This window comes from Rhinatrema bivittatum, chromosome 3 (assembly GCF_901001135.1).
Source record: "Rhinatrema bivittatum chromosome 3, aRhiBiv1.1, whole genome shotgun sequence".
Taxonomy (NCBI): Eukaryota; Metazoa; Chordata; class Amphibia; order Gymnophiona; family Rhinatrematidae; genus Rhinatrema; species Rhinatrema bivittatum.
Window position 1 is genome coordinate 256,291,768 of NC_042617.1, and position 15,790 is coordinate 256,307,557.

The 15,790-nt window shown below is 46.6% G+C and overlaps 1 protein-coding gene across 1 annotated transcript in view; it reads right to left on the reverse strand.

Moving 5' to 3' along the window:
* ENTPD6 (ectonucleoside triphosphate diphosphohydrolase 6) overlaps positions 1 to 15,790 on the reverse strand; it is a 166,134-nt gene that overhangs the window by 15,881 nt on the left and 134,463 nt on the right. Inside the window, 2 exon segments of the mRNA XM_029594503.1 lie at positions 6,937 to 6,977; positions 10,196 to 10,214. Coding sequence (XP_029450363.1) covers positions 6,937 to 6,977; positions 10,196 to 10,214 — 60 coding nt within the window.

The window sequence follows — 15,790 nt, forward strand, 5'->3', positions numbered from 1 at the left end:
CAATAAAGAGCTTTCTTTAAGGACTTTCAATCTATCTCCTTCTTTGTTTATCCTTGTGTGAGGACTACCATCCTGCTGTCCTCAGAGAAATCTTCCTCCCCATCTGGACCTGAACCCAGACCTGTGGCACCCCTAGGTCTAGCATAAAGCACCGAAACGGGGCTTCTGCTAGATGCTTGGCTGCATAGCGAGAGGAATGGTCAGCAGAAAAAGGGAAGTGATGTTACTCCTGTACAGTTCCCTGGTGAGACCTCATTTGGAATACTGTATACAATTTTGGAGAATGTACTTTCAGAAGTATATAAACCGGTTGGTGTCTGTCCAGAGGGTGACCACTAAAACGATCAGTGGTTTTCGTTCTAAAGCATATGGGCATAGATTCAAAGATCTAAACACATACATTCTAGGGAAAAGGCAAGATATGATAGAGATATTTAAATATCTCATAGGTTTCCATGCTGAGGAGGTTAGCCTCTTTCAATGGAAAGAAGGCTCTAGAACGGGGGATCATAGGATGAGGGTTAAAGTTCTGAATATGCTCATACTGCTGACTGACACAGACGCTGCAAGAGGAGATAAGCTGGAGTAACTAAGGCCTTCAGCAGTTGGCTGCCCCAAGCCTCCTCCCCCTCTTCAGTGGCTGCCAGCATGAGCTCTGCTGGTCACAGAGAGCCTCATTTCTTTTTGCTAGCTGGTGATCAGCAAATGTTGCTTACCTGATGTAACAGGTGTTCTCACAGGACAGCAGGATGTTAGTCCTCACAAATGGGTGACATCGAGGATGGAGCCCTGTACGGAAAACTTTTCTGTCAAAGTTTCAACAAGCTTTGACTGACACTGGCACACTGGGTGCACTGAGCATGCCCAGCCTGCAATTATCCCTGTGAGCCACAGGTGTCTCCCTCAGTCTCGTCTTATAGCTAAAAAGCGCAAGCGAAACTAAAATAAAAGTATACAGACCCAACTCCGCGGGGTGGCGGGCGGGTTTCGTGAGGACTAACATCCTGCTGTCCTGTGAGAACACCTGTTACATCAGGTAAGCAACATTTGCTTTCTCACAGGACAAGCAGGATGGTAGTCCTCACAAATGGGTGAGTACCGAGCTGAGGATGCCCGGGAATGCACCAGATACACCGCAGATGCGCAAAGGCGTAACAACTGAGGTGGAAATGGGAACGGAGGGCATCCGCAACACCATAATGGGTTCGTGGAAGGATGTTGGGTAGTGAATTGAAAAAAGTAAGAGTAGGCGGACTGGCCCAACATGGAGCATGCCGGCTAGTCAAATGTAAGCAATAATAGGCTGCGAAGGTATGGAGAGGACTCCAGGCTGCAACCTGATAAAAAAGTACAAGCAGCAGTAACCAAAGGGAAGCTGTTAAGGCTAAGACGGACACAACAGTATGTGGATACCCACAGTGTTGTAGTGAAATGTCTGCTTGTTGGTAGGAAAGGAAATATAGACCACTTAATCAGAAGGATTAGGTCTGTGTGGCCACTGGAAGTAGCAGCTTGACCCTTGCATGAAGGAAAGAGTCAAGTGGAATTCACATGGAATGCAGTGCAATGTAGACAGAATGTAAGCGCAGCATTACTGTCCATGAATGTGGAAAACCCAGTCTCTCCCTAGGGCGAGAGAGAGAGGTTAGGAAAAATTAATAGAGTATTTCCTGAGGAACGGAGATACAACATCTACCTGAAAAGGATAGAAAGTTGAATGCGTAGAACTACTCAGTGGCAGAGGAACGGAGTCAGGTGAGTATGGAAAGAGTGCATAACTCACGGACCCTGCTGGCAGGAATGACATTAAGAGGGAAAGAAGTTCCCTTGCCAAACTGTGGAAGAGAGGAATGGAAAGGCTCAAACGTAGAATGTATGAGACTTATAAGGAGAATATATATGTTCATTCCGTGATTAGAGAAATAGAGGCGGCTTGATCAGTGGATAATCCATGGTAAGCCGACTCAGAGAGGATTACCGAAAACGGGAACCCAACTCCCAAAACGATACACCTCCTAAGAGAAAGGTGTATCTATGTGGAGGATGTCTGGAGAACAGAATCCGAGGGAGTAAGAAAAAATGGTGGAAAAGTAAAAGGGGTAATACCTCTTTTTTTTTTTTTTTTTAGCGTCAGGAGGTAAAGCCTGCCATATTAAACGGCAAGATTTATGTTTAGAAGGTTTTGTGACGCTACCAGAACCTAAGAACATCAGTAAGTCTATGATTTGGGACTGACTGGTGAGGGAATAAAAGGTTACTGATATGATGGATTGAGAAGTATGGGAAGCATACTGATCTCAGTCAGGGAGTGGGGAAAAGAATACTGAACCCCATCCCAGTTCAACATTAGAAGAATGCTGGCTATGAGAGGCAGCAGAAGAGATATATTGAAGAGGCCTTTGATGGAAGAAAAGGCATCTAAGGGAACGCATAGGAAACATGTGTAGGGAGCAGAACCTGTGCATCGTATGGAATGATGCAGACGCAGAGGAAAGTTTAGTTAAACTCAGCGTTAAAAGATTTGCCCTGTACACATGTAATTGAGACCATTCGAGAGGATAGAACCTACGTGGAGAAGGTCAGATAGAGCGTTCATTAAATCTCTTAGATATGTGGCCCAAAGACGCATGAAGTGAACAAGGGCCAAGGGTAGAGCTGCGCAGCTGTCTAGCAGAGCAGCTAAGAGGTTGTGCGTGCTTATGAGTTGGAAAGCACATTGTCCCTATGCTGTCTGTCTGTATGCACAAAGAATTGTTGCAAAAGCAGTATTGGAAGGCATAAGGGCATAACTCATGGGTGCAACGTCCAGGAAGTTTATGAGAAACTATGCTGGAGTGCAATAGATGCATAATGGGTTGACAGCTTTCAGGAGAAACTTTATAACCCTAAGGAATTGCGAGCATGAGTCGAAGGAGACTAGGTCCTAGTTCGAACTGGGATAAGAATCAGGGACGAAAGCAATGAAACCACTTAGGTCCATTGAGTATAGAATGTCACTGAATATAACCCATAGCAGTTTTGAATTATGAGAAAAAATGCATAGTGGGAAGAAACCCCATAGCCCAACCATGAAAAGTTGAAAGGTTGAGGTTATGGAAAATATGCGCAGGGACATATAACAATGTATCAGAATGTCTGTGCGCATGCTGGACAAGAGGGTCTTAAGACTGTGGTGTCCAGAAGTGTTACAGAAGGGATTTATGGCAGTGACAGTAATCCCAGTTAGTAAATGTATAGTGAGTCCTGAAAAAAGTGAGAGCTCTTTGCATGTACTGAAAGGAAAGTGAATGATGTTACACTCCGCAGAGAAAACAGCATTCACCAACAGTGATGCAAGAGACAGTTCACTTACCGAAGCTGGTGCCGGCGGCAGAGCTTGGGGTTGTAATGTTGACTCACCATAAAGCACATAGAAACATTAAAATAATGTACTTACTGCAGTATGGAGTGATGGTAACCAAAGATACCATTGTACCTGTGACGTCTAAAGAAAGTTGGATTTTCTTAGGTCCAGGATGTGCGGAGAGTAACTATTTTCTGTTAAAAGAAAGAATAGTGCAATTAAAACTCCCCAACCCCCCTCCCTTCTCCCCTCTGCACTTCGTAGCGCCTGGGGGAGTGTACCGGGACTTGGTACAAGGTGGGGTGGCCGCTCTGATATCTGACCAGATGGGAGACCAAGAGGTGTCCCAATGGAGGATATCATGTAGGCTCCTGCAGGTGTGTGAGCGGTAAGTGGTACCCGCATTTCTGTATGCTGTACAAGGAGACACTGAGACCTGTGGCCAGGCCTCAAGGTGGACTTGTACATGGGGCAATGGTTGCTGAATCTCATGTTTAGCAGATCAGCCAATGCAGCTGGACCTTGGTTGGGAGGGAACCAAGAGTCAGAGCATTGGTCGGCACAGGGACTTGTTACTGACAAGAGAAGAAGCCCTGCTGCAATCCCAAGAAGATAGAGGGGTTCTCCTGATATTGTGGCTAACATAGCTAACATAGTGATATGTGACACTAATACAGTTCTAAAAGGCACATGACCCAGAACTTTTCGAACCACGGTCCGAATGGGAGAACACAACTCTATGGGAATGCCGCCGAAGCGGGTACTTACCATCCGACGTGGATCGCCGCAAGACGAGCCGGTGAAGATTGTTGACCCCGACGGTCTCCGGAGTCCTCGAGGGTAAGGCCGGGGACGTAAACGTCCATCTCGCTCTGAAACCCGGTATGGTGGCACAGGTACAGAGGAGACAGGCCAGGCGTGAGTGGCGTTTAGACTGCTAAGTGTAACAGATGGCCATAGTCCCACACCACTTGACGGTGGGGCACGCCAGGAACAGAGGAGCCCTAACGGAACTCATGTTCCCTCCCTCGTCACAGCGGCTCGATGTGTCGTGACGCCAATGCAGAAGCTGTCGGACCTGGATCCGGAAGTTCTGGATCACCAAGGACTGCCAAAACTGTAGGAACAGTGCTGATGGCAGTGGTGATGTCGCTCTGCCCGAGCGTTGTCCAGCCTGGAGAAGGATGGCACCGATGTGCTGGATGGCGTCAGCGGCGGACGATCACGATGTCGGCGATGATGGGTGCCACGGTGCTCGGCCCGGTCTTTCCCCAGCGCCGAGATGGAAGCCCTCGTCATCCTGGAAGGCGATCGATGACGAACTGTCAGCACGCCTGCTCTGCTCCTGACACAATGGAGTGTCTTAAGCTAATACGGGGCTTAAAAAAGAACCCAAAGCGTGGAGCAATGTGAGGAGGCGAGGGTATTATGTGGCGGTGCTATGTCGGTATTGACGATATTGAAGGCAACCTAAGGGGCTTCGAGGATATCATCAAAATGGGTATGAAAAATCGTCGATGACTGGCCAGGAGAATGATGACAGTGACGGGCACTGACAGCAGTGGCATAGGTATCTTTGAAACGATGTGGAATCGAATAATCGAAAAACATTGCCGTTATTGAAAAAGATACCGGCATCGACTGAGTCGAATCAATAGGGCGTCAAGGACACCGAAGGAAAACGGAGGTGTCGAGGGCATCGATGCATGGAGGCGGGCATTTATGCCGTTTGTGGCATGGCCACGGGCATCAACTATAGGGCCACAGACGTTGACGGTATCGATTTGGACAGACTCAGATTTCCAAGTGTACATGGCATCGGTGCCCCAGACACGTGTGTCGGTGGCATCGATATGGACACGTATGGAATCGATGGCATGGATCTCCCAGTCGATGAATTCCATCCCGGCATCAACGCCAGTCCTGGAATCGGCATGGGCATCGATGCCAGCCATAAGGCTGGCATTGGCATCAACGCCCATCCACGGAATCGAGCCGGCATGGATATCCACCGATGGGATCCACCTGGGCATCGAATTTCACCGATGGGAGCAGCCTGGCATCGACTGCCCTCGATGGATGCATTCTAACATAGATGCCCATGGATGAAACACCTGGGCATCGGTGTCCATCGATGCAAAAGGACCCGGCACCGATGCCATCGACGGACGGCCATCCGGCACCAATGCCATCGACGGACAAGCCATCCGGCACCGATGTCCATCGATGGGGACCATCCGGCACCGATGTCCACCGATGGGGACCATCCGGCATCGATGCCCACCGACGAATCGATGTGGCACCGATGCCCCCCGATGGAAAGGGCTGGACATCGGTGGGGAGGATGGGGCATCGATGGCATCCCCAAAAGGGGGGGGTGGCATCGATGAAGTGACCCTGGGATCGTGTAAAAAGTGTCTCGGGCAGCGGTGGCGGCGACCCGAGTATGCATGGCAGTGACTAACAGCGTGTGCATCAATGGCATGCATCCGGTAGGGACGCACCGAGGAAGCCCAAGGAAAAAAACAGTGCGTAGGAGGAAAAAGCCTGGTAGCACTGAAAAGCAAAAAACATGGATAAAGGCATCAGGGCACCGTGGGGGGAGGGGCGCTGTATGACATATAAAGCCCAGGGCGGTTTAGGCGGGTCCCGGTGTAGCGATAGGGTATCGACTGCGTGAGGGTACCAGGGAACGAAGGACCTTGAAGCTACAGAGGTCCTAAGTTAAGGGAAAAAAATCCCTACCCCACTAGCCATAAGCAAGCAGAGTGTCACAGAGATACTCGCAAGCTGTTTAAAGCTAACTGAAAAATGGGGGAAGGGAAGGCTTCAGTCAGTTAACAGCCTTAAGATAGTGACAGGAACCGACCGAAAAATAAGAATTAGTACTCACCGAGCGTCGTAAAAACGTACGCGGAGGGAGACTGTGCAGGGAAAAGTGTTTTTGGTGAAGTGAAAAAGTTAAGTGTTTCCATGAGGTAATTAGTTAAAAAAATCCTCACAGAGCTCCAACCGCTATGCTGACTGCAGAGCGGAAAAAAGAAGACTGAGGGAGACACCTGTGGCTCACAGGGATAATTGCAGGCTGGGCATGCTCAGTGCACCCAGTGTGCCAGTGTCAGTCAAAGCTTGTTGAAACTTTGACAGAAAAGTTTTCCGTACAGGGCTCCATCCTCGATGTCACCCATTTGTGAGGACTACCATCCTGCTTGTCCTGTGAGAATAACTAGTACTAATGTCATATCACATGGATGCCACAACCTCCTGCCTAGCCCCATTTACAAAAGTCTGTCTGTCCCTCCATCCATGACCATTTCTCTTGGCCACTCTGAAAGGATAAATTTGCATGAAATTTGGTAAGACAGCTGGAATTTTAGTAAGAGTCTCTCCTACCAAATTTCATCTACAGTGAGTGGCCCGGTACTTATATGCAGATGTTCAGGCATGATAATGTTAAGTGCCTTTTCTTATTAAGGCATTGTGCCTAGACCAATGGGATACAATATTATAATGCTGTAGCGATGAAGCAGATGGAAGCGTGTATTGTACGACGAATGTACATTTGCATGATAAATACGACTATTTTATTTTACTTACTGTATTGGCTGCATTTTCAAAGTCTTCAACCTTTATGCTAACTCCTTAGCCTTTCTTTATCTGGGGAAAAATTACGTTGTACAAGCATTTAAATATTTCTTTATAAAACAGAATGGTATGTTCTACATCAGAGAGACATGAAATGTAAGCAAATGGACAACAAGGTTAACTTTAATGTAACTTTCAAAAAGGTTTTACACATTTTGAAATCATCTTGAAAGATGAAGACGATGGTGAAAATTTAATCTTACCTGATAATTTCCTTTCCTTGAATCCAGTCAGATCAATCCAGATGAATGGGTTATGCCCACTGACCAGCATACAGAGAGAGATCAACAGTCTTGCTGACATCATCCTTATAAGCATCCATGTTGACCTCAGCCTGCCAGTATTACCTGTAACAAGCTAACAATACAATTCTTTATAAATTTTTTTAAAGCTTCCAAACCAGAGGGTTACCCAGAACAGCACAGACGAAAAACAAATATATAGAAATAGTGGTTTAAAGTTGATGCGCTTACCAGAAAAAATAAAATTTTAAAAACCATGAATTACACTGCTCAGAAGCTCAAGATAATGAGTATAACTTTGGCAGTGGAACAGAGCAGGTACTGGACTGGTATGACTGGATTCAAGGAAAGGAAATTATCAGGTAAGAGTAAATTTCAACTTCCTCATCATCCAGTCAGACCAGTCCAGACAAATGGGATGTATTCAAGTTATTCCTGACTCAGGGGGGACATGGCTAACTACGCTCTTAATACTTCTGCAGCATAGAAAGAATTTCCCCTAACACTAACATCCAAGAGGTAGTGCTTAGAGAAGGAATATAGCAAAGACTAAGTTGCTGCCTTAGAAATCTCTTGCAGAGAAATCAACCGCAATTCCACCCACAAGGCAGCTTGGCTCTGATAAAAACTGATATCACCTGCTTGGGCAAGGGCTTGCCTTTATCCAAGTATGTCTCCATGATTGTTTCCTTAATCCAATGCACAATAGTATCCGTGGAAGCCTCCACCTCCTTATTTCTACTGAATAAAAAGGTGATCCAAGGTGCAAAACTCATTCATGAGCTTCAGATACCTGAGCAGCATTTCCATACATTTAAGGAATGAAAGAAGGCAGGCACATAGACTGATTCACATGAAAACCGAAACCACTTTCAGAAGAAAGGACATAACCGTCCGAATCCAGACCATATCGCTAGTGATCACCAGAAAGTGCTCCTGACATGACAGAACCTACAACTCGGAGATTCACCTGGTCGAACATATCGTCATCAGAAAAACAGCCTTCAATGTGAGCAGCTTCAAAGAAAGATCCCAAATGGGTTGAAACTGAGGTCCCACTAATAAAAAAAAAAAAAAAAGAAGTGCCAGATTCAGGGTCCCAAGCAGAAATGGAATCCCTTCTGGAGACTGGAGGTTTGATATATTTGATGCCTTTCAGAATCAAATAACATCTGGATGAGAAGATAAGGTAGTCCTCAAAAAATGAACCTAGAAAACATTCAACATCACCCGCCACTTGCACTTTAATGCTTAAAGACCAAATCCTTTGACAACTCTTCCTGCAAAAATACAGAATACCCTCAACTGAAACGATTCTAGGAACCAGACTGTGTGCGTAACACCATAACTCAAACACTCTCCAAATCGCACATACACCAGGGAAGTAGAAGCCTTCTTAGCCTTCAAAAGCATACGCACCACTTCAGAGAATACCCTTCTTGATCAAACAAGCCCTCTCAATGGCCATACTATAAGACAAAATCAATCTGGGTCTGTGAAAGAGAGGACTCTGGGAAGAAGCTCTTTACTGCAGGGAAAAAACCTCAATGGCTGACCGTCTCAAACAATCTGACGATAGATCTGCATTCCAAGGCCAGTCTGGAGGGCACCAGGATAATCAAAACTGGATGACAGGAAATCCTTTGAAGCATCCTTTCCACTCCAGGATGAGAGGGAACACATACAAAAGCCCCATGCGATGGCCAAGCTTGAATTAAGACATCCAGACAGGCTAAACCTTTTGCTTTTGTAACTGAAAAAGGTGCTCACATTGGCATTCCTGGAGGTCACCATAAAATTCATCAGAGGTTGACCTCACCTGCTGAATACGAGGTTTGAAAGCTGTCCAAGCTAAGGACTACTCTCCAGATCAACTGTATTTATTTATTTATGTTTCTATACCGACATTCCATTTGACATATCACATCGGTTTACATATAACATGATGTCTAAGGCCAGCCTTATAATGATATGATACAATATAACAGATTACTGGCATAACTAGCAAAGTACATAAACTGTTTACAAAATAGTATTACAAATATAATTTACTTAACAGAATAACTTTTTAACAGAGATAAGTTCTGTCTTTAAATTAAACTATGTACAGTGGCAGAGAATGAAATGGCAGGGCTAGGGGGGTGAGTGAGCGGGGTGGTAGGGATTGTTATTTGGTGGGAAAGGATGGCAATGGCGGAATTATTTATCTGGTAGGAATGCTTTCCGGAAGAGCCAGGTTTTGGGTTCTTTCGGAAGGTGGGTGTAGAGGGGTCAGTTCTGAGAGGGTGGAAAGGTTGTTCCAGAGGTAGGGCCTGCTATGGATGGTAGCACGTTCTCTTGTGGAGACTCGATGTACTTCCTTGATGGGGGGAGTGGGGAGTAAGCCTGTATTGGTTGAGCAGAGATTTCTGGTGGAGTTGCAAGGGATCAGAGGTCCTTGTAACCAGCTGGCTTTGTCATTATGGATTGCTTTGTATATGAGCAGGAGGGTTTTGTATTGAGATCTGAACAGGACGGGCAGCCAGTGGAGTTGTTTGAGTGTGGGTGTAATGTGATCTGTTTTTATCTTATTTGTTAAAAAATTGTATTGTATCGTGTCATGGGCCACCTCCGATGTCCCAGCTGAAGGGGTAGTCTCGCGTTGCACAGCCTTCTGTTTTAGTCCACTCGATTCTGGAAGCCAATGCCGCGGTCCTAGTAACATCGTACTTCTGTCTGTCCTCTCTTAGGCCCCCCAGAGCGTCTGTATGGTCTGGGCTTTAACCAAGGAACTACTTGGTTCAAAGTTCCACCAAGTGTCCCCAGGTATAAACAAAAAACATCAACAGTTCACTGCCAGCACATGTCAGTCTCTTTTATAAAGTTATCAGTAATAGTTTCTGGTGTCAGAAAAACTCCCCTTTTTACAAAACTACCTCACCAGGCCTTCTCAGCCTAAATCACCGCTCTGCTGGGGAGTTTGCACAACCCTCCCTTACTCCCCTCTGGTTGTGCAGCAGGACGCGGTCTTCCCATACCAAACACACACAAAACACTTTGTGACAGTGCTAAGAAAAAAAAAACATTCTTTCTCCACTTTGAATCCTCCCTTCCCCCGATCATGTCACTCACTCTGTTTCCATGCTGGACATTGAGGATTCCTCCGTTAGCAGCTCCACGTCCATTTCCTCCTCTGTGTCAGAAGAACAGCTCTTCTCATACTCTCTCTCCCACCTGGGCATGCCCTCTTCCTCAACCAACATTGATTCAGTTGAATTTGACTCATCATTACTCAATTCAGCTGTCAACTCAGCCTCTTCCGGGGCCCTTGGTTCTCTTAGCTGCCTAAGGAACCTGGGAGTTGTAGTCTTTATCCTGTCTTTTACCGCCCCCCCCCTGCTGTCCAACCCTGAGGTTGCTTTTCCTCTTTTTTCTTTTTTTTGTAATTTAAGTTTTATTAGAGAGATAACAGCAAAAATACAAAACCAACAGTCATCTGCATGGAAAGTACATTAACACCATGTACAAGAATATAAATACAATAAAGACATTCAACAGATTCTCTGCGTTTTTCAATTATTTGCCCCCCCCTTTCCCTCCCGCCCCCCATCCCCTTACCCTCCCCCCTACCTCCTGTGGGGTCTCACAGAGAAGGAGAAGACAATAAAGCAAAGCAAAACACCAACACAAATCAGAGCTGCTTCTGTTGTTGTCGCCATGTTAAGTAGGGAGTCCAAGTACTCTGGAATGCCCCAAATTGCTTTCGCCGATGCGCCGTGATCTACTAAGGATATAAACTTTGGCCACACGAGCCTGTATCTGCCACCAAGGTAGGGGCCCCCATAGCTTTCCAATGTAACGCAATCTCACATTGAGCAGAAGTGACCACCAATTTAATAAAGCGTTGTAGTGCGTTTAAGCAGCTGAGGATAGTCGGAATTAAGTAAGGCTATCATGGGGTGAGGGTGATAGAAGTATGCAGTATCTCAGAGAGCCACCCACCCATACCCAACCACAACTGTGAGACAACAGCACACTCCCACCACATATGGTAGAAAGAACCTCGCTCCCCACAACCTCTCCAGCACCTATCGGACACTGAGGGATAGATTTTATGAAGTTTAGCGGGGGTAAAGTGCCAGCGATAAAGAAGTTTAAAACTATTTTCCAAAAATTGGGCTGAGATAAGAACTTTACCGCCTCCAGTAAATATATAATCCCAAAAATCTGTCCCCTGCTGGGCCCCTAGGTCAGCCTCCCATGCGGTAATAAACGTGCGCTGCACCTCCATAGCCTGAATGAGCAATTTATAAATCTTAGACATTAAGTGCTGGACCTTGTCAGCCGATCGACAAAAATTCTCAAAGAGACCAATCGGCTGAAGCAGATCCTGGGAAATATTGGAGGCTCTGGCATAGCTAAGGAGCTGGAGGTAACGGTAAAAGTCTCCCTGTGGTAGGCCATATCTATCCTGCAAGGTGGAGAACATCACCCAAGAGGAGGTCTCCCATAGGTGACTATAATTGCAGATACCCTTATCCAGCCAATCTTTAAATACCTGAGGAGCCTTGCCTGCCAAAAAATCCCTGGAATAGAAGGGAGAAAAAAGGACAGACCCAGACTTTTTCCCTATAAGTGTGGACTTCCATTTACGTCAAAGGTGTAAGGTACACTGAATTGGAGCGGGTAAACCGTCCAGTTTAGGCCCAAAACCCGGTGCCTGCCAAATTACATTAGTTAACAAGTGTGACCCCAAAATTTCCTGTTCCAGAATTATCCAGGGTTTGCGGGTATGTGTTCTGTGCCAATCTACTACAGCGCGCAGTTGTGCCGCTACATAATAATGTAAAAGGTTCGGGACCGCAAGACCCCCCCGTATCCTGGGTTGGTACAAAACCTTTTGAGCCACTCTAGGATGCTTCCCCCGCCACAAAAATTTCATAATCCGACGCTGCCACTTGAGAAGCGTCGCTGCCGGGATCATACAAGGGATGGTTTGGAAGAGGTAGCCAAGCCGGGGCAGAATATTCATTTTAAAAGTAGCAATACGCCCCAGCCACAAAATGTGGTATCTATTCCACTCTTCCATTTCCCGATACAGTTTGGCAAGGAGAGGGGGATAATTAAGATTAAAGATATCCTTATGAGCCCCAAGATATATACCAAGGTATTTGATTTTCTCTTTCGCCCACTTAAAGTCAAAGCGGGCTTTCAGGTCTTGGGCTTGGTCCTCCGGTACAGTGATATTTAGAATTTCAGTTTTGTCCCAATTGATGGAGTAGCCAGAAACCTGGCTAAATGATTGAATAATAGCCACCACTGCTGGTAACGACTGCTGAGGCTGCGTTAGAGTCAAGATAACATCGTCAGCAAACATAGCCAGCTTAGATGAATAGGAGCCCACACTTACCCCCAACACGTCCCTAGAAGATCGAATCCGTTGGGCCAAGGGTTCAATAAACAAAGCAAAAAGTAACGGGGAGAGCGGACACCCCTGTCGGGTGCCCCGCTCCACAGTAAAGAACGGAGAATATCCCCCATTCACCTTAATACAGGCCCTCGGCTTATCATATAATTTCTGTAGCCAGGTGATGAAATAAGTCCCAAAACCCATGGTGCGGAGTACTTGAAATAAAAAGGGCCAATGAACCAAATCGAAAGCTTTTTCCGCATCCATGGCCATAAAAAGAAAAGGTAAATTGTGGCGCTTAACCCACCAGAGAGAGGTTAACAACTTCCGGACATTGTCGGACGCCATGCGGCCCGGAATGAAACCGGCCTGATTCGGATGGATAAGCTGGGCTATATAACCATTTGGCCTATTGGCCAAGACCTTAGCTAAAAGCTTAAGGTCGATGTTCAGCAAAGAGATGGGCCTATAGGAGCCACACTTAGTGGGGTCCCTGCCCGGCTTAGCAATGACCGTGATACCCGCCACATTGGAATTGGGGTTCAGCACCCCTTCGTGACGCAGGGCGTTAAACATATCAGTGAGAGGGGTAAGTAAGTCACCAGCAAAACATTGATAAAAGCGGGCTGTAAAGCCATCGAGCCCCGGGGATTTGCTAGTCTTAAGTTGCTTGATGGCGTATAGCACTTCAGCTGTTGAGATATCTTTATCTAGCATATCCCTAGCAGACTCTGATAGCGTAGGCAAAGTGGTAACCCGCAGAAAGGACTGTACATCCCTGGGATCAATAGCCTGGTTATGAGAGTATAACTTGGAATAAAATTGCAGAAAAACGGTCACGAATTGCAAGCGTTAGCGGTAAGTGGATTACCTTGAACATCGACAATTTTAGTAATAATATTTTGCAAGCGTTTAGCACGCAACTTATTGGCAAGTAAACCTCCCCGGTTTATTGCCCCCCCTTCAAAGTATGCTTGTTCAGCTTGTTCCAACTCATATGCAATTTTTGCTGCATCCAGCGCTCCGAGTTGCGATCTACAGTCAGTTAAAGCCACTCGGTCAGTCTCAGTAGGGAAGTGTTTTATGCCTCTGTTTCTAGCTCCAGCAATTTTCCAGTTTAAGCGTGTGCGTTCCCGCTGGCCCTCCTTTTTAACCCAGGAAGCCCGGGCTATAAAAAGTTTCCCCTGATCACTGCTTCAGGCAGTCCCAGAAAGTGACAGGGGAGAGGCCGGGTTTGCTATTGTGGAAACTATAATCTTCAAGCACCTGGCGACATTGAGCTATGAAAGACTCGCAGTCAAGGAGGCTGTCATTTAGGCGCCAAAAACGTTGGCCTTTTATCATACTTGGAAAAGTTAACTCTGCCCACACTGGAGCGTGGTCTGACCAGGTAATAGAGTCAATGACTCCCTTACGCACATTTTGAATCCCTCCCTTATCAACAAAAATGTAGTCTATCCGAGAATATATATTATGGGGATTTGAAAAAAAGGTATAATCCCTTTGGGCTGGGTGTAAAAATCGCCACACGTCCACCAACTGAAACTGAGCCAGGAACACCCGAAGGCTGTTGCGATCTTTTTTCGAAGTGGAACAGCGCCCCCCCGAGGAATCAAGGACAGGATCTAAAGGCAGATTACAATCTCCCACCACCACTAGCTGCCCTTCCTTTTTCATTTGAACCACCAGTGCCAATGCATTGAAAAAATTAGCTTGTTGAACATTGGGGGCGTAGACATTAAGCAGCGTGTACTTATCTCCCGCAACATTTATAACCAGCAACAAATACCTGCCCAGAGGATCGGTGACACAGTCCAGCAATTCAAAGGCAAAGTCCTTGTGAAACAATATCCCCACACCGGCATATTTAGCAGATTTGGAACTAGGTGCCCAATATTGGTACGGGTAAAGGGCAGAGCCCATTAAATGTTCATAACGCCGCTTTAAATGAGTCTCCTGGAGACAAGCAATAGCGATATCAGCTCGTTGCAGGTCTTTATAAAGTAGCCGACGCTTGCGGTACGTATTGAGCCCCTTAACATTAAGGGACTGTACCTTAAACGAAGCCATGTAAGTACTCGGTGGTGCGGCCCAGGCACCCCATCGCGGCAGGCCCGTCCCAATAAAGTGGAGACAGCGGTCCCTCCGCCATAGAACATACAGTGAAGCACAAGACAAGGTGGAGCACAGCCCCTATTGTGTCAGGAAACAGAAAACATGACAAAACACTCATATATACGAGAATCCCTACGTAACCCACTCCCCACCCCCTCCCCCCTCCCCCTGAGGAACCACAATCAATTCTTGGGTCCCCCATCCAGCACGGGTGTGTGAAGACAGCGCTCCAGACGCAATCCCACCCAGTAGCATCAGCATCATATAAAACATATAACCTGTAACCAAACCTTCAACCACAACTGAAGTAGCCCAAAAGGGTAGCACAAGATCCCCCAATGGTAGATTATCAGTTCATGGAGGGGCGCTTTGTGTGATGTCTGGGTCAGGGGTACGTCGTAGTCTCTTTCCTCCCTTTCCCATCCGCTGCCAACGAGGTTCCTCCCGGCGATCCGCACGTGGCGAAGAAGATGGCTGCAAATCCGCCACACTATAGCCAAGGTCTTTCATGATTCCAGCCGCTTCATGCACTGATTGTGCCTTATGCGTGGCGCCTTGCACAGTGAAACAGATGCCGAAAGGAAAGAGCCAGCGGTATCTGATGTTCTCTTTAATCAAAATAGAAGTGACTGGTCTCATATCTTGACGTTTCTTGATAGTAGTGGGAGAAAGGTCAGCATAAACTTGCACCTCATGTCCCTGCAATTGCAGCTTTCCCCGCTGCCGTGCCAGTGCTAGAATCTTCTCTTTCACAGGAAAGTCGTGAAAGCAAGCAATCACATCTTTAGGTGTATTAAGAGCTCGTTGCCCCTGGACTCTGTGAGCCCGCTCCAGCTTACACGTTGGGACCCTCCAGAGCCAGCATCAAGTTTGTCAGCGTCTGTTTGTAGCAGGTCCTGGCAGAGCTTAGTAATGACTTGGACACAGTCAGCAAACTCAGGGGATTCAGGGATGCCCCGGAAGCGAAGATTAGCCCTCCTATTCCTGTTTTCCAGGTCTTCCAGCTTAGAGGATAGCTGCAGAATTTCACTAGCCATTTCTTTATGGTGCTGCTGC